Below are 19415 nucleotides of genomic sequence, written 5' to 3'. Positions count from 1 at the left end.
TACCATGTTAATTTAACAATTTCCATACGGGGTATGTAGGAGCTAGAAGTTTTATGTTTGCATTTCCATGATTGTCTATGACTTAACTTGACGTTTTATTTGATTTTGACATTTAAAGCACAGATTAATTTTAAGGTAGCACGCGTTTTTGAAGTCGCGTGAAAATACTAAATTTAAAAATCAAAACAAACAAATATGGTGGGAGTAAGAGAAATAAAATGTAACGAGGATGAAGTAAAAACGGAAGGATCAAAAAATGGTATCCATGATAGTTCTCCAAAGTGGATAAATTTAGTGAATTTGGTAGAATCGTGCATGGTACGAGGCCTTGCTAAAGCTTATGACGAATATAGCGAACCACTGGAAACTTATTACAAACTTTTCTCTAAAGATATAGAATCTAATTTAAAAGACTTAAGTTCTGCATTAATAAGCTTGAATAATACAGACCTTACACAACCATCAAATTCTGAATTTGTTTCTGCAATGTTTTTACTTACCGAAGAGATGAAGTCAGAAGGACCTTGGTGCGATGAGTCTTATTCTAAATACGCCAATATTCTGGTTGACTGGTTCAATACAAACTGTAGTTTTTTCTTTACACAAGAACCACATATGCGAGCTTACAGAGATAATATTTTCCAAATGTGTATGTGTAAAATACACAGCAAACTTACAAAAGACAAATGGAAACACCACCCAGCAGCATTTAATTGTTATAGAAATTTAATCAAATCTTTGTCTAAGGTATTAGAATTGTATTTGTTTTTGTTTAAAAATAAAATGACAATTTAAATTTTATTTTAAACGTGATCTGTATATTGTTTTTTTAGATGGGAACAATTACATGCCCCTTAGCTTTAGCATTTCCTGGAACCTTGCTCCAAATAGATGACTATCACGATGAAAATAAACTTGAAGGATTGAAGTGTTGTTCGTCATTACTGAGACAATTGGTAAAATCATTATTACAATTAATTTATCAAAATGGTGGATAACTTGTATTTAATATAATCCATTATAAAAATACACATTTTTGATAATACTTATATTTTGAAATATTAATGATGGTAGCTGTTTCCAGTACCGATTACCGATATTATTACGTTATTAGAGTTTTGTAATGCCCTTATAAGGTCAAACAACCGTCAAAAAAGTTATTTGATGGTATAATTATTAATTTGTAATGTTTTAAATATCATGTGCTTACTTATGAAATTACGGTTTTTACAAACTGGCTAACTCGAACATTGCTAACTTTCCTCTGCATAGGAATTCTAAATTCAAATGTTTTTTTTCCTTAAAAACCATGTAATTTTTTTTCATCATTTGTTATTGTTCACATATTTTCATGAATTTAATGATGGACAAGTTGGAAATTCTCATTTTTTAATATGAGTTCCATTGCGAAACTAATGCAACATCAATGATCTATACGGGCTAAACACCGCAAGTAAACACTATGTTTTTGGTTTGATCACATCCATTTAAAAAAATCCGACCTCAAAAATGAACCCGTGGAAGACGGAAGACTAAGGTTAAGGACAAGTAATTAAAAGCGATAGTAAAAGTGGACCCATATCAATTTACGACTTGGCTAGCAACAGTTCTCAACAGTAACAAAACAATATTAAGTCATTTACTTAAAGTTAGTAAAGCTGGCAAGCTTTAGAAGTATGTACACAATGGGCTTAATGAACAACAGTGGAAGGCTCGCATCGATGCCTGCATTGCTTTGTTGAGCCCCCACAACAACTAGGAAGCTCTGCGTCAGATTGTGACTTGCCATGAGAAATGGATATTGTACCACAACAGTAAGCGTTTATCATAGTGGTTGGATATAAGGGTTCCAGCCAAACAATGCCCAAAAATGAAAGATCACCCAAAAGAAGCTTATGGTAACAGTATGGTGGTTCTGTGTTAGTGTTACAGCTTCATAAGATCTGGCTCAACTGTATCTACAGAATCACATGTAAAGATGGAGAAGCTTGCAGTAAAAAAAGTGAAGATGGTCAATCGCTCATCGCTACTGCTGCTTCACGACAATGGCTGGCCACACATTTAGCAGCAGGCGATCTCTAAGCTGTAAGAGCTGAAGCTGGAGACTTCGTCACCTACCATACTCCCCAGACCTTGCTCCAACTGATTTTTTAAAAAAAGTTTAGATTTCTTTTAACAAGGGCAAAAATTGAACTCCGAAGAGTCAGTGAAAAATGCTTTTGTAGCAATTTGTCAACTCTCGCCTACAGGAATTTTGCTGCATCAATCAACTGCTGTTAAAATGGCTAAAGTGTATAGATAATATGGGACTATATCTCGATAAATTACATTTATGCAAAAAAATATGTACTTTAATTTTTCTATACTTGTGTTTTTGTATACTATGTTTTAACTATATGGGATCTTTGTTCTTTGTTTAGTCGAGACATTTAACAAGCCTCAGATAAACTATTTTGAATAGATAATATTTGTATTTCATAATAATGTTATGTAATCGTATAATAATATTTAATTGCCAGTAATATAAGTATTTTTATAAATAACTTAATTGAATTTGAGATACTGCTGATTCCAACAATAAAATATGTTAATATTTTGAGTATGTCCAAATCTTTGTTGACTAAACTCTAAATTTAATCCCTTAATAATAATAATTCCCAATCCCTTCATCTCTGTTGAGATAAAAACTCCTTGGTGTCTGTTGAAATATTGGTCTATTAAAAAAAAACATTTGTTTCAGGTGTATTTTGAAACAGGTTATGAAGAGGTTGTATATGAGACATTATATCATCTGCTAAAATATAGGGAGCAGCCTATTGTGGACGCAGCTTTGGACTCCCTAATAATTATACTGCCCATGTTTTCTGTTCAGATTTGTAGGGGGAATGTAAGTTTAGTCCATAGTTTTATTTTAATTTATCTTTCTTTCATGTTAGTATTGTAACAAAGTACAAATCTTCATATATGTATGTACAGTTAATATTTTTTTCAGCCACATTTTTCCTTTTTGGTGTAGATATTTTTATAAAATTACTATTTTTCGTAAGCGGATATCTCTGATCTTTTAGGTATCTCTCTATTTTAAATCGTTCCCTGTGGTTTAATAGCTAAGACGCTTGACTGACGTACGGAGGGTTACGGGATCAATTCCCGGTGAAATCACAAAAAATAAATGTGACTTCTCAAGCCTGGGTTTTCTGTGCTGTAATTCACTACTGTAAATGGGCCTCCTGGCCTTTTATGGTGCAAAATAAACCCTAAAAAATATACAAATCTCCTTTTTACCTCTTTCATATCTCCTGGGTATCTTTATATAGCTATATCTCAGATTTATTTTAAAGGAATAAGTTATCTTTTTATTATTTGAGGTACTATATGCGGTAAGGCTAATATAATGTTTTTGCACAACTTAGATTGTTGCCTTGCAGTGTTAGGCAAAATTATGTAAAAGATTGAAACAAAAAAAACATTTTGACTGCCTTACATTATGCAAAAATCCTCTAAAAGCACAAATAATAATACCTCCGTATAGGGTCTAGCACCCTGAGGGTTAATGTTGAAGTCATTTCAGTCAAGTTATATTTTATCATAATTAATAACCACAAAGTTAGCGCTTCAAATATAAAATTTATATAAGTTATATTTAGTTTTGATTATATTTCAATATTACATAATTTTAACTGTTGAAGAGAAAAGTTTACGACATAATAATGTATTTATAGCAATGACCGAAAATAAATAGTTTTTCAGTAGATAATTCTGTTATAAAAAATGTCTAATTACTTATTAAATATTTTATTGTCTAGATAAAAAAGATCATTACAAAACATGTTTTTGTTTCAGTGGACTAAAAGTGATGATGTTTTTGAATTGATTTTGGAGAATCTTTATTTAGAGTCGGACATGAATAGAAAAATAATGTATTTTCATTATTTACCAACTATAATAGAAATAAGTGGAAACAGTGCAATACGGTGGAAGAAGAAAATAATGAACTTAATTTGCGATAATATGGACATTTATTTAAATGACTCATCAGATGTTCGAACTATCAATAAGTGTTTAAAGGTTAGTTAAGTAATTGAATTTAAAAGAAAATCTAATCTAATCCTCTGGTAAAAAAATACTAGTCCAGTTTCTAAAGCCTGTTTTTAAATGTTATTTATAGATTTATTAATCCTTTCAGACCCGAGTTAATTCCTGTGGATATAAATAATATTTTGTATTCTGTATTTCTGTGGCATTTAGGTAAAGAGGTACAAGTCACTAAAATTGAGAAAATGAGTTAAATATGCAGTTCCACTCTGAAAGGTCAACATAGAAGGTTGAGTGAAGAAACAAAAATGAGGAAAATTTATTAATTTCAATAATAAAATTGGTAAATGTCATAGGTAAACTAGAAAATCGACCGTGAACCGCCAATATCTCCTATCTTCAAAAATGTAAATTTTTCAGGAGGAAGAAAATTTCATATAAACATTAACATAAAACTGCGAGTTAGGAGGTATTGGCAGTTCACGGTCGACATGTAACTTGTATTAAAATTGCCATTAACAAATATGAGAAGAAACACAATATGCGTTGCACTGTTTTACCTATTTCTTTCTTAGGTTTATGCATTTAAAGTGTATTCAAAGACATCACTTAAAATTTTATTTTTATTATATATTTTTTTTAAATAAAAGAAACATTTGTGTTCCCAAATATTTAATTTTGAGGGCCGTTTTCAACGAATTGTAAATAACTCACTTTTAGAAAATGGGAATTAAGTTGGGCTAGAGTATGATTCGAACCTCGGACCTTTGAGCCTGTGAGTCTGTGACACTAGCCATGGGACCACAACCCGATTCAAATTAATTAAGGAATTAAATCAGTAAGGAAACTTTAAATAGCTCCCCTGCACAATCAGCTAATAGTGACTTATACCTCTTTACCCAAATGACAGATGTGAATGATCAAAACTTTATTTATATTTTTTATGAACACTGAGTTTTAAACTGATAATAAATTGGCAAACTTCACAAAACATGTGTCGTCATCTTACAATATATGTTTATTCCATCAAATTAGTTTAATTTTACTAAAATATAATATTTGAAATATTATTTAAAACTCGTCTTGAATACAGGAATTTACCCCTAGACAAACAAATTAGCCAGAAACCAGTTTTCCAGCTAAAAATAAACTTTTTTGTATAATGCCGACTACCAGCATAAGCAGAAAAACATAGAGACATATTTAGGGATACCAGTAATTAAAAATTAAACTTGCCGCTTTTTGATTTTGGTATGTGACTAAATAAATCTTAAATTTCACATATATTTGAATGAATCACCGGGTTGGAGGGGTTAATAAAGTATTGGGAGATTACATTGAACACTTATCTCGAACTGTTACTGTGAATTTGTAAACATAACAAAATTCACATTAATCATTTTAGTGAGTAATAAAGTGTCAATTTATAATTAAATGTTAGTCCATATTACGCAATTAGTAAAATATATAATTGTAATATTTATGTGACATAATATTTCTATTTAAACACTGACAAGGTATAATTCTGTGGTGACATGGAAAAGGGGCATAAGTCAGCATGGTGTAATTTTACAATACGGTTGTTTTACTTACCGACTCTTAGAGCCTTTATGGTTTTTTAATTATTATAGAATAAATAAGTTATCTTTGATACTTAAATATATTTACATCAAGTTTTGAGTGCAGTGGCTTAACTTTGTGAGGAACATTAAAATAAGAGAGAACAGATACAACAAATTCTGGTTAAAACCATCATACATCAGCGACAACAAACAGTGGTCTGTAATGACACCATTTCTCTGTAAAGGTAGGCAGAGAAGATAGAATGCCATATCACTCTGTCTTTGCATACAGATCTCGCTTTATCTATATGTATTTATACATCTTCTTATGCATGTGCGTCGAAGATATGGCCTTTTTCCATTATCATGGATAAATGTTATTGTGTCGCATCGTTATTGCCAATCCATGGCACTGCTGGGGCAAGTCGACTTGTGCCCCTTTTCAATGTTACAAATTTGATCAAAATATAAACGTTAAAGGCACAACTCGAATTCAGTCTATTTTCTTTGACACCTTTTTAAAAATATCAACTTAGGTTTAAATGTAAAATCACATTTCTATTGTCAAAATGAGGTATACATCAACTTGTTCTCGTTTTCCTCGTGTCTTTGAATGGTAGTAAAAACTCCAAAAAGCAAAAAACTTGACTTGTGCCCCTTTCCTGTGGATATATATATATATATATCAGTGCAGGATAAATAATATATTCTATATTATTATGAAGAATACAACATGGTGAATTAATAATATTTTTTTCAGTGTCTAAATGCTTGGGTAGCTATTGGATGGCCTGTCTGGAATTCGAATACTGACCAAGACGTATTGACAAGATTATATAAACTAGTCTATATTCTCAGTGAGGCATCTTTACCATCTCAAGATACTAAAGACTGCTTGATAGATGTAGAGAACTCCATACAATTTATTTTTCAACTGTTTACAGAAGAAGAAAGACTTGAACTTTTGAATGATAAAAATGACAATATTTCAAAATTAGGGAAAAAATTTACTTCTCGTTGGACTTATTTAAAACTTAAAATACTCGGTTTATCAACTAAACCCGAGGAAGACGCAGAAAACCAAAAGCAATAATTATTGTTAGCTAATTCTAGTACATATATTATGTACATTTAAATAGTACAATTTTACATACTGGGTAATAACACCAATAAAATAATAACTGTAAGTATATATTTTACTCATGTTCTAAGTAAAGTGGTAAGAGTGATGTGATTTTAATGACCTATTGATCAAATTTAATAAAATATTTTAAGGTTTTTTTAATAAAATACTTTTAAATGTTTCATGACCATGATTTTACATTTGGGTGAATTGTGCTTAAATGCAATACCTTATGCACCAAATTATTCAAAAAGGAGAAACGTAATTATACTGCTATTTGCTGACATTACTTTTATACTTATTAATTAATACGCAATATGTATGTTTTTTAATCGGTGTCCAGGTCATCTACCCGCAAAACTGTATTCTTCATCTTAGAATACAGTTTTGCGTGTGTGTAAATAGAACCAGAACCTAGGATGAGTGTTTTTGACTTGATGACTGTTCTCAGCTAAAAATCCTGAAAAAGGAAATTGAGTGGCGACAAGGCCGCCTGGTAGTGTAGTGGTTGAAGTCTTAAGTTCGATTCCTGACAGGATGGGCTTAAAATATTGATTTTAAAGGTGGTTCTTCACTGCAATATTTCATTGTTCCGGGACTGATACCTGAAACATATACCTTACCTTCCGTGTAACAAAAACAACCTACGCTGAAATGAGGAAGTTCAGTGTTATGGGAAATCGGAAATAAAAAATGTTTTCCTACACGCGGTAAAAATTAGAGCATTCAATTGTACTAGTGTTGTGATAGATTTCCAGTTTACGGGATGTCAACTTTTTCAGGAATCATTAAAATTATCGACACGACAGCGGTTCAAATTTATCACGCTTCGATAATGCAGGGTTGACATTTAATTTTGAAGGTCACCTTTACTACAATATCTGATGCTTTTATTTTATTATTTTGCCGCGGTTTTGTAGTTTATTTCTTTGTGTTATAAAACTATTATGTAGTGCCGTTCGTCATCCAGAACATATTTTATATATGTGAGAGACAACATTTCAATTCTTGTCTATAGTGGTCTAAATTAGCTTCCATTCTCCTTATATTGTCAACACTGGGATGACATCATCTATATGCTCTGTGATTGGTCGTTTGTTTTGTCACCGGCAGTTGGCATCATGCACAATTTTTTGTCAATTGACATAGAAATTCTTTCTATGTGGTCACGAATTATTTCGCGCTAAGTTTTTTGTGATACATTAAGTGCTAGAGATAACTCAATTGTTTATTTAAAAGCTTCCGTTGTTTAAAGAAAACTATATGATATAATTGACTAGGAGTGTTGCGTTTATTCACTGTTTTTTCGTGTAATTTCGTATTAGTGACGCGCATTGTTTTGTGGACGCCATCTTGTTTACCGGTTTTTATTTTTTAAAAACAACGTGCGTCGTTGCGCTTCAAAAATTATTTACATATCTTTATCATCACATAACCCTCGCGCGCCGTAATGTCATCTGTGGAACCGCCGACTATGGCGAAAACTACCAAAAAACACCGAAGTGAGAACACGAACTCAAGGACGCGCAAGCGTCGTTATGAGACCGCGGATTCTGATTCGAGTTCGGATGGCTCGCGACGCGTAAAAAGTAGGAGACACAGAAAAAGGTCTCAAAATAAAATGCTCAAAAAGCTGACGCGCCAGTTAAGCGATCTCCAGAAGTTCGTTTTTAAGCGAGATGCCGGCGGCGTATCTGGCGCAGTTGACAGTGAATTTGAGGGTTTCGAAGACGAAGAGTCTCCCTTAGGCCCGGTGGAGACTCCAAATGTGTCAGGGCCTAGTGTCAGTGCCTGCAGCACATCCACGGCTCCGGTATTTCGTGTACCGGACCCCGCAGTGGCACTAAAGGAACCACTAATGGGAGCACCGACCGATGCCATGTTGAAGACAGTGGAACGCCTACAGAATTTCGACACCCCCGGTTGGTGTAATGTCCGTTACGCCAAGGTGCTGAAGGAGTATGCTGCTGACCCGGGATTCAAAGAGTTGGAGGTAAACTGTGAGGTTATCACACCTGCATGTGTCCAACTCACAGGTATGGAGAGGGCTTTTGCTGCCATCTCCCACGGTGACTCATCTGTTCAATGAGGACAAACTTGTCACCCAGTTGCAGAGACTGGGTGGGGCAAGCAAAGTCTTTAGGGCTCAGTTTCCGCAGACCCCCAGGGTTAGGGAAACAGTGTCAAGGCCAAAGAGCGGAGCACAAACAGTCAAACAGACTCAATGTGCTCCTGCGGGAAATCTGGGTCCCACCCAATTTCCGTTTCAGTACCGGCGAGCAGACCCCGGTCACCATTCTGGCCTTTCCTCCTCTGCCAGCAGAGGACGGAAATTTCGGAGGCAGACGGGGCGTGGGCAGACCTCGCACCGTCGCCCCTAAAACAATTGACAACCAGCCCGGGCGATTTCAGGGAGGGCAATTGCAAGGTTCTTTAGAACAATGGCGTACCGCAAATGCCCCTGACTTCGCCCTAAAAATTCTCAATGGCTATCGGATACCATTTTGGATAAAACCACCGAATCTCTTGGCGTGGGGCAGAGTCTCAACGGATCGCAGCATGACGCTGCTCTACCGGGTACAACACCCGGTAGAGCGGCGTCATGCTGCGATCAGGTACGAAGGTCGTCTGCGGACGATTCCGAGTTCCGACGCCGAACTTAAGCTTGGTCAAAGGCGGGACGCCATCGCGCCGGGACATTTAACCACGCAGCGCGGTGCTCGTCCCGCCTCGTCGGGCTTCGACAGAGGCCCCCGCGGACGGGGGCCGCCTGATAGATGTCACATTGTTTAGAGAGCCTTTCGACTCGCGACACTCACATCACGTATCACCGCCCGATTTGCCTAGGCGGGATACGGCCTTAGAGGCGTTCAGGCCTAATCCTGTGGATGGTAGCATCGCACCACCGGCCGGTCGACCGAGTGCGTGAACCAAATGTCCAAAACTGCCGTTCCTCTCGTACTGAGCAGTATTACTATCGCAATGATCGGTCATCAGTAGGGTAAAACTAACCTGTCTCACGACGGTCTAAACCCAGCTCACGTTCCCTTTTGATGGGTGAACAATCCAACGCTTGGCGAATTCTGCTTCGCAATGATAGGAAGAGCCGACATCGAAGGATCAAAAAGCGGCGTCGCTATGAACGCTTGGCCGCCACAAGCCAGTTATCCCTGTGGTAACTTTTCTGGCACCTCTCGCTAAAAACTCTTTATACGAAAGGATCGATAGGCCGTGCTTTCGCAGTCTCTATGCATACTGAACATCGTGATCAAACCAGCTTTTGCCCTTTTGCTCGACGCGAGATTTCCGGCCTCGCTGAGCTGGTCTTAGGACACCTGCGTTATTCTTTGACAGATGTACCGCCCCAGTCAAACTCCCCGCCTGGCAGTGTCCTCAGAACGGATCACGCGGGGAAACGCGGCGACGCGACGGTACGAACGGAGGCTGAAAAACCGCACACCGCCCGCGGCCGACGCGACCTAAACTGGTGGATGACCAATGTGAATACCCATTCCCTTATTCATTTCCCGAAAGCATGCCACTTCATTGCGACAGACGCAGCAGACAGCGGATGGGGAGCGCAGGTAGACGACACTCCACTATCAGGTTGCTGGACACCGCAACAAACCAAATGGCACAGCAACCTCAAAGAAATGTTTGCTATTCTCCAGGCATTGAAGTATCAGAGAGCCAGTTTGAGCAATTCTACTTGTCTCATTCAATCGGACAACAGGACGGTACTGGCATATCTACGCAACGAAGGAGGTACGAAATCAGCGAACCTTCTTCAGTTGACATATCAGATTCTGGCACTAGTGGATGCTCTCAATATAAGGATGGAAGTGTATTATCTCCCGGGGCGATACAACGGACTCGCCGATCATCTTTCACGAGGGACCTTGTTACCCGAATGGCACCTTCTACCTTCAGCGACCGACCGAATATTCCGCTTGTGGGGCAGACCCATGGTGGACCTATTTGCATCCAAGACAGCTCACGTGGTAAACAGTTATGTTTCCATAAACCCCACCGACACAACAGCCCTATTCCACAATGCTTTCAGCAGAATTTGGTGCTTCCCACTGGCATGGGTGTTTCCACCACCTTGCTTGATACCGAGAGTCCTGGAACATCTAAACAAGTGTGTCGGTATTTACCTATTGGTAATACCAAGGTGGCCCAAAGTGTTCTGGTTGCCAGATCTCCAGTCGAGAGCCCTAGCCCCAGCTTTGCGAATAACAAACCTAGCCGACAACCTAGTGGATATGTCAACAGGTCTTCACCCTCCTCAGATCCAAAAACTAGAGATGGAAATATGGATGATTGGGGCTGGGGAGGAGCGATAAATGGGTGATCAGAACGTGAAAAGGCCCTTCTCAATGCTGGGTGGCGATCGTCCACAGTTACTGCCTACAAATCAGCATGGAAACGGTGGGGCCAATGGTGTGTTAAACATAATGTTAATAGGATTGACCCGTCAGGTTCGCAGCTAGCAAGATTTTTAGCACACTTGAAACTTAAAGAAGGCTTGGCTCCTAGTACCATTGCTCTTCATAAGTCGGCCATTTCAACTTTAACTAACCCAGAGTGTGAATCGAGGCTTAGTAATCACACGGTAGTTAAACAAGTAATGAAGGGTATAGTCAATACTACTATAGGGAAAAAAAAAAAAAAAAAGTATTACCTATCTGGGACCCGAGACAGGTTAGTAACTGGTTAAAAGAAAACCTTCCAGAAACAGTTACTCTGTTTGATGCCTCTCGAAGATGCGCTGTCATACTTTTACTCGCATCTGGGAGAAGAGTGCACGACCTTACTCTGTTACGATGCACACCAGACAGCTTGTGGACAATGGGGACCATGTTATTCTTTGGCCAGCTTTTGGATCTAAAACTGACTGTGCAACTCGCCAGCAGTCCGGGTGGAAACTTAATGCGTCCTCAGAACAAGGTACGGATCCGGTATATTGGCTTCGAGAAGTATGCGCTTTATCTAGAGTAAGAAGACAAGAATTAAATTCCATACCAGACTTATTTATCTCAACCACGGGCTTACCAAAACCTGCCACAAGAACAATAATTGGAGGATGGGTAAAAACAGTCCTAAGAAGTGCTGGCATTGATGAATCAGCAGGGAGTACAAGGTCAGCAGTAGCATCGCTCAGCTGGTTAGAAAATTGCCCAATTGAAAAAATCCTGGAAAGAGGAAATTGGAAGAGCGAGAACACATTCGCAAAACACTACAGAAGGGAAGTAATGGAAGGTGGCAGCTCCTCTACATTGCCATCCCTCACAAATCTGTTTGAACCTATACTCGACTAATTAACAACCTCTCACAATTGACATCAGTTTTGTCACCAAGGCGATAACAAACACTTCTCACATATATAAAATATGTTCTGGATGACGAACGGCACTACATAATACTAAAGTTTTACCTACCATTAAAACTCTTATTATGTTGCCTTCGTCATCCAGAACATATTTAATTACTGCTTGGTGAGATTAGAATTGACAAAAAATTGTGCATGATGCCAACTGCCGGTGACAAAACAAACGACCAATCACAGAGCATATAGATGATGTCATCCCAGTGTTGACAATATAAGGAGAATGGAAGCTAATTTAGACCACTATAGACAAGAATCGAAATGTTGTCTCTCACATATATAAAATATGTTCTGGATGACGAAGGCAACATAATAAGAGTTTTAATGGTAAGTAAAACTTTAGTATTATTTGTGGTGGTATTTATTGTAGAAGAAAGTGTGTTTTATATTATTTCTCAATTTACTACCACATTTATCTCGATTTTATAGTGAAATTCTGAGGTGTATTTGTTTATTTTATAATATTTTCTTATTAATGTGACCTAAATAAGATGTGTTAACGATTTTTGTCAGTTTTTAAAAACAGTTATTCCTACTTCATTAATAACTATTGTTTCTACTGTTAAAATTAGTTAAAAAAGTCTTGTTTTCTTCTCCCACTCAAAATGGACCGAGAATATGAATATAAAATATGCAATGGTGAATGTATGTGGCAAGTGACAGCTAGGGTTGCCAAACTCAATCCACCGAAAATCCAAGAGGTAAAATTGAATACAACTAAAACGAAATAAATTAATCCTTTCCCACATTCATTTTCACCAGAAAAGGCGGATGAAAAATACGGTTCTGTGGGTAAAATAGAACCAGAAAGTATAAGTTTGTTTTATTATTGTATTTATCACATTGTATAAGATTTATTATTACTATTATCCTGAATAAGGAAATCGGGCGGAGATAAGTCCGCCTCGTTCTGTAGTAGTTGGTGCGTTCACCTATCATTCTCGAGGTCGTGGGTTGAATTCCTGGCAGGGTGGACTGTTTAAACTGCAATGTTTCATTGTCCCAAGACTGGCACCTAAAGCGTAAGACTGATCAACTTACCTTACTTAGATGATCGAAATACGCTCCGTTTTGCAAATGCAGTGCCCCTATGCACCACGGGGTGCGCGGAAAGAGGAATGATGATGACATACGTGGTAATCATACAAGAATAGATTCCGGGTGATTTTATCTGCATGTCGGGAGTCAGGAGATAAGATCAGGAGATTATTTTAGGTTTTATCATTTTTTAAAATCGCCTTTAATTTCGCGGCCCGCTGGGATAAAGTTAAAATATTTGTCAATAAAAACATTTGGCATTCGCCTACAAGATTTTAACCAATTTGTGACACACAAGATATTAAATGATTTATATTGTGGGTTTTGTTATAATTTAAAATAATTTGATTTTAAATACTGAAAACAAAATTATGACAGTATTTCCCGCTTTCTTCCTCCTCTTTCTTGATGTGGTGAAGATAAAATTAAATTCTTCCTTCCTAAGAAGTAAATGCGGCATTATTCAAATGGGTCTACAAACAATAATTCCCCCGAAGTTTGCTCTGCACGAATCTCGCAAACTTCACACATTTAATTTAACTTTATTCAGCTGTGTCGTCGGAAAAAATTTTGCTACTTTTAAAAATTATTTTTTTACCAAACTTTCACCTTGTAGGCCACGTAATTTAATTTGTATATTTAAAACGGAAAAAAAAAATTTGGGCTGTCTCATTATTCTTAATGCTCTTCGCCACTAAATAGTGTTTTTTTTTAGTATAGTCAACTATTCATAAAAATAAAATTAATTAAATTTATAAGGGAAACGTACTATAATTATAATAATAAAAATATTTAATCTTTATTTACCATATATACAAAAATAATAACAAAGGTATACACAGTTAAATGGCGGACTTATTGCAACTTGCAATTTCTTACAGTCTAACCAAAACTAAATAAAAATAGAATAAAAATTAATTAAATAAAATAAAAACATTAAAAATTAAAATAAAAAAAACAAATAAATGAAAAAGTTTAGAAAAACACTTACATTACAAACAATACTATTGACTAAAAATGGTAAAACAATGTCATTAAAATGTTTAGATATTTATTTTTATTACCAGGCAACTAACAGCAAACTACATGCTAGGAAATTCTGCCCCTCGGGCCTCGCTTTATCGGACCTGCAGGCCTCAGTTGACTAATTAGAATCTCGGGCACTGTGAAATTTCACCCCTTTGAGCCTCAATTAATTTTTGCTGTTAGGAGCAATCTACATAGAATAAATTTATGTGGAAATCTGATTAACCAACTGTATTGAAAAAGAGGATTACGATTTGGTTTACAGGCATAAGGAGTCAGAAAATTTGTTAAGGATAGTAATTTTAATATTTTGCAATTCCATTGAATCATTTACAAATCTAATATACGTTTTTTTTTTTTTTAAATATAAATGTAACTGTATAGGTATATATTTTTTTCTCTTTTGGGCTAATACTGTTTTCCTATTTTTTAAATATTATTTTTATTTGTGGGAATTCGATAACCATATTTGCCACAGCAAATCGGTTTCTTAGAACAGGCATTTGCCCATATAGGCATTCTAATATTTCAAAAAATTAAATAAAAAAATAAACCGGGTTGTGGTCCCCTGGCTAGGTCGCGGACCCACGGATCAGACGTCCGAGCTTCGCACCCCGCTCTACCACAACTTGGTTCCCATTTTCTGATAGTGAGTTATTTACAACTCCTTGAAAATGGGCCCCAAAAATTTTAATATTTGGGTAAATCGTAAGAATACAAATATTTATTTAAAAACAAGAATAATCTGTCACTAAGAATAACGCTACAAAAACCACACAGTTACAATATATTAAATATCCCGGCGGCCTGCGACGCTTGACTCACGCACGGATGGTTCCGGGTTCGATTCCCGGTGAGAACATGAAAATTAAATGTGATTTTTCTCAAAAAACCGAACAATCGGTAGGGTGCCAACCCGATCCTCCCGAGCGAGATCCATCGATTTTGAGAGAAATTTACCAATCTCAACGAATTCTATCAATATTCTACCGATTTTCAAACATTTGTATCTTATCCAGTTTTTATAAAATAGTAAAATGGTAAATAGTTATTCGTCCCCAAAATAGGCAATCCACTTATAAACGAATAAACCAAATACTCACATTTTTGTTTGCTCAGAAAGCTAATTTTTCTGCCATCTGTTTGTTATTTTTATTATTTTTAATTACACCATAACAGGCCAGGAGGCCCACTTAAAAGTGGAAGCGCAGAATACTCAAAATCGAACCCGAAACCTTCCGTTCGTGAGTCAAGCGTCTTAACAACTACACCATGGAGGCCGCCTATTATGTTCGATATATATATAAATTGCCTATATATATATTATTATGAATATCTACTACTTATCCCTCGGTCGTATATAATAGATACGTTGGTTGGTTAGTAATTAGTTTATTCCCGGTTATTTTCAAAGTTGATGAATTTAAATTATGTCATTTTTATTCATAATTTCATAGTTTCTGTTTTATCAAATGGAATGTCAGCAGATCACTTAATTAAAAAAAAACGTTTTTAACGCAAGTATTTTCTGCTCAAATTTAGTACCATATTTGAACAATTAGTACTTATTATTTCATCATCAAGCTTAAAATTACGATAAACGTAAATGATCTCACTGAAAATCGAATCCAAAACTCTCCATGTTGTCGTTGAAGTTAAGTATGAAAAACAAATTAAGAAGTTTTACATTTTTTAGCAGAAATCAACCCAATTAGAACAAACAATGAAGATACGAATAAAACTATTGGTTAGGCCGATTGAAAATGTGTCACAGCGTAAATAAATTCCTATGCCTGTCTCCTTTTCTCTCGCCCACTTGAATCCTGTCCCTTTTGCACCTTTATAGTTCTAATAACTATTGAGTTCATGATTTTGCCACCTGGGGTCAGTGTCCGATTTGACCGCGATCGAAGTGCATGTTCGGTTTGAAGTTTTGCCGCTCGCTCCGCCTTATCGCCGCCTCAGCTAACCTCGGAGAAAACAAGAAAATCAACTAAAAAGGTCAGTCCATTCACTCCATTTCCTTGCATCCATTTGCGCTGTGACATTTGCAAAATTTTATATACCTACTGCCGAGAACCAGCTCACGCATCGCCAACTATGTTTTAAAACACCTTGTATCATTTACAAAGTCAAATACTTTTTATGTTTAAATATGACTACAGTTCACTTTATTTTCACAGGAAACAAAAGTCATTAACAAACTAACACTAAATAAACGGGCAATCACAGCTAGTTCACAGATTTTTTGATTTCATAGTATTTAAATCCCAATTGAATTTTAACCGCTACTTTCAGCGCATAAATATAACCTAAAAATATTTGACAGCGCGTTCCGTTACAACGGGCAGTTGATAAATTAATTACTTAAGAAACGAAAGAGACTGTCAATTTTGTAAAACGTTTTCTCTGTCGCACCAGTGCGGCGTAAAATAATAATGAATTATTGAGAGAAACAGCGCTTTAGGACGCATGTGTATTCCTATAGTTTCGGATCACTTCAACCCAAACTTTAAAGGTCGAATTGTAACAGACGAAAATGAATACAATTACATATAATTTATAATTTTAAATAGAGCTCAAATTCCTATCTGCTAATTTAGTCGAACGTTCAACATAGCACGGCACAATGAAATAACATAGGGTGGATTTAATAATAATTATTTTAATTATCAATAGGTAGAAAAAGACGCGAAACAGTACACCATGAGGGCGACTAATTTCCACTCGATTTCTTTTAACAAAGCTTTCACCTGCAAGTAGAAATTAAATAAATAAAACCAAAAAAGAAAATAATAAATAAGTATCCACCCACCCTAATTTTACAGGACCAAGTGGATTGGGGCGATACACGTAAAACGGGCTCGTACATGACAGACACAATGAATTATTTTTATAATAATAATATATAAGATTATTTTCAGAATAATAATATATAAGATACCGTCGTCGGAAATTTGAAATACGATGAATTATGTAAAGGATAATCTGTAAACTGTTCAAGAAAGGGAAAATAATGTTGAAAATAAATCGTTTTTCCTATTACAAATATTTATAACGAAAATTACTAATGACTTATAGATAAAAATAAGAATATTAAATACGTTTTAAAAAAAATTTCTTATCCCTTATAAATATAGTTGAAACAATTCATATTATCCTTTTATTTAAAAGCAATATATTATATGTAATATTTTTCAAAAGCCATTTATTGAAGCAATTAGGTAGAATTATCATACCCAATTGCCTATGTTTGAACATCCATATTTCTTCAATTCTTCCATTTGTTGATTTTAGTGAAGTTAAATAGCTGAAACCTTTATTGTTCTTTAACTTCACTAAAATCAACAAATGGAAGAATTGAAGAAATATGGATGTTCAAACATAGGCAAAATGGTGAATGTTACACAGTGTGTAAAGTGGCCACTTAAACCAGCCAATGACAGGTCATAAGCCCTGTAAATGCCTAGACTTCCATGTTCCCTTATTTAAGGTATTCTCCATCCCTGTTGTAATTTGTTAATCTAAATGACTCCCGAGGGGGTGAAATCCAGTCTCTTGTCTACGAACATTTGGAAAAACTCAAATATTGTATTACCTGATTGATTTAATTGCTTTGAAAAGTATTTGTCAAGTTGTAAATTTACCGCCAACGCGTTGACATTTTTATCCAACATGTCATCCGGTGCCGCAACAGTCCATCCCAGTGAGGAAATCTAGCAGCGGCAAACATTCCACTCGCGCTACAATGTCGGGAAAGCTTGTATGGGACTCTATACTCATTGTTATAGCATACTCATAATATCCTTTAATATGTATAACATAATGTATTTTTATTTATGTTAATATGTGCAAGCCTTATCTTTCTATTGAAAAAACAGCTGTTATTTTTAATTAATTAGGTTTTTTAATGTATGTGTTTTTTTATATATATTTTGTTCTTTAGTACAAATTTTTAATCAAAGTTTATTTTGATTAGGACGTTTTTTTGTTGGCTGGAAGATATCGCTTTAAGCAACGAGTCCGCCAAAGTACTTATTATTTACACTTGAAGATTTAAATAAATAAATAAAATGCGGCGCTAGAAATGCTTGAAAAACCTGCTTGCCTCTTTTACCAGTCCCCGGGCTGCAGGCGCCCCGGAAGGCCGCCGACGACCGGCGGAACTTGGGGAAGCTGGACTGTTCCGAGACGAAGCAAAAGAGCTAGCGCAGGGCAGGGTTGGGTGGAGACGACTAATGCCACCCATATGGGTGCATATGCTCCTCATATGTAGTGAAAATGGTCAATGAAAATAAAAAGACGCACGTTTAAAATTAATTAATACCTACTTAAGATGTCGACAGTTTTGATATGATTGTTTCAAACGTTTTCAATCAAAATCAATTGAAAATAGCTTATTCATCCCAACTGAAGATGGGGAGCTCTGGAATTTCTGAGAAAAACAAGGTTCCATTCATTTTCTCAAAGGCATTTTGTAAATTGTTGCAGGGGGCACCTTACGGCATAACATTGCTTACTAAGCACTTTTGCACCATTATGCATACAACGTGTGATGAGTGATTAGTTTTGCATTCAAAACCATTAAGAAATTATCCTTATTTTTACAAAAAAATTATGAATATCTAACTTTTTTTTACAGCCAGGGAAAAGCTGTCGATGTGACTGATCGGGACTGAGGACTTTTGCGCAAACATTCTCTTGTCCGCACCTAATTGGGAAATATAACTTTTTTCAACAATTTTAAATTAAAACGGATCTATAAAATACTGTTAAAAAAAAAATTTTTTTGCTCTAAATTTATAATTTATTATGTAAATAAAAGATGAGTGATACTTTAATCCACAAATTTGTAATATCTAGTAACCGGTTTCATCGCTTTCGCGACATCTTCGAGACTGGTATCTTTATTAAAGAGTTCAATGTAATACAATACAAAACAGAGGTAAGGATAGATAATTTAAAGTTATATGAAAGTAAATGAAATAAAGTTATTTTTATCTTAAGGATCATTATCGAAATTCTTTCTTCGGGTTAACTAATGAGTTGATATAATTCTATTTTAATGAGTTTAAGTATTTTATTTTATTTTATTTTATAAAATAGCATTATATCAACTCATTAGTTAACCCGAAGAAAAAATTTCAATAATGATCCTTAAGATAAAAATAACTATATTTAATTTACTTTCATATAAATTTAAATTATCTATCCTTACCTCTGTTTTGTATAAATACATTGA

General features: G+C 35.5%; 1 protein-coding gene across 3 annotated transcripts; it reads left to right on the top strand.

Moving 5' to 3' along the window:
* Positions 1-107: 107 nt before the first annotated feature.
* LOC148284080 (TELO2-interacting protein 2-like) lies at positions 108-19079 on the top strand. Of its 3 annotated transcripts, XR_015825408.1 has the most exons (6): positions 108-747; positions 834-956; positions 2741-2887; positions 3844-4068; positions 6358-6780; positions 18816-19079. XR_015825408.1 is itself a non-coding variant. In XM_088242694.1 (5 exons), exons 1-5 carry the CDS (start codon positions 196-198, stop codon positions 6688-6690), a joined length of 1380 nt encoding a protein of 459 aa, XP_088098820.1. In that variant the 5' UTR covers positions 108-195; the 3' UTR covers positions 6691-7009. The 3 variants fall into 3 exon arrangements, 2 of the variants coding, with proteins under 2 accessions (XP_088098820.1, XP_088098821.1); XM_088242694.1 differs by lacking the exon at positions 18816-19079 and having other exon boundaries at positions 6358-7009; XM_088242695.1 differs by lacking the exons at positions 6358-6780; positions 18816-19079 and adding an exon at positions 4187-4344.
* Positions 19080-19415: the final 336 nt, after the last annotated feature.

The sequence above is a fragment of the Micrasema longulum genome, unplaced genomic scaffold (genome assembly GCF_059751315.1).
Source record: "Micrasema longulum isolate JH-2025_06_02 unplaced genomic scaffold, ASM5975131v1 h1tg000158l, whole genome shotgun sequence".
Classification (NCBI taxonomy): Eukaryota; Metazoa; Arthropoda; class Insecta; order Trichoptera; family Brachycentridae; genus Micrasema; species Micrasema longulum.
This window is presented reverse-complemented; position numbering and strand designations above follow the sequence as displayed.

Bases quoted from the DNA above. Each gene is read 5' to 3' on its own strand.
- LOC148284080 (XM_088242694.1), top strand. From the start codon at position 196: ATGGTGGGAGTAAGAGAAATAAAATGTAACGAGGATGAAGTAAAAACG. The intron at 957-2,740 runs GTAAAATCATTA...CATTTGTTTCAG, and splicing joins CGTCATTACTGAGACAATTG to GTGTATTTTGAAACAGGTTA. The intron at 4,069-6,357 runs GTTAGTTAAGTA...TATTTTTTTCAG, and splicing joins CTATCAATAAGTGTTTAAAG to TGTCTAAATGCTTGGGTAGC.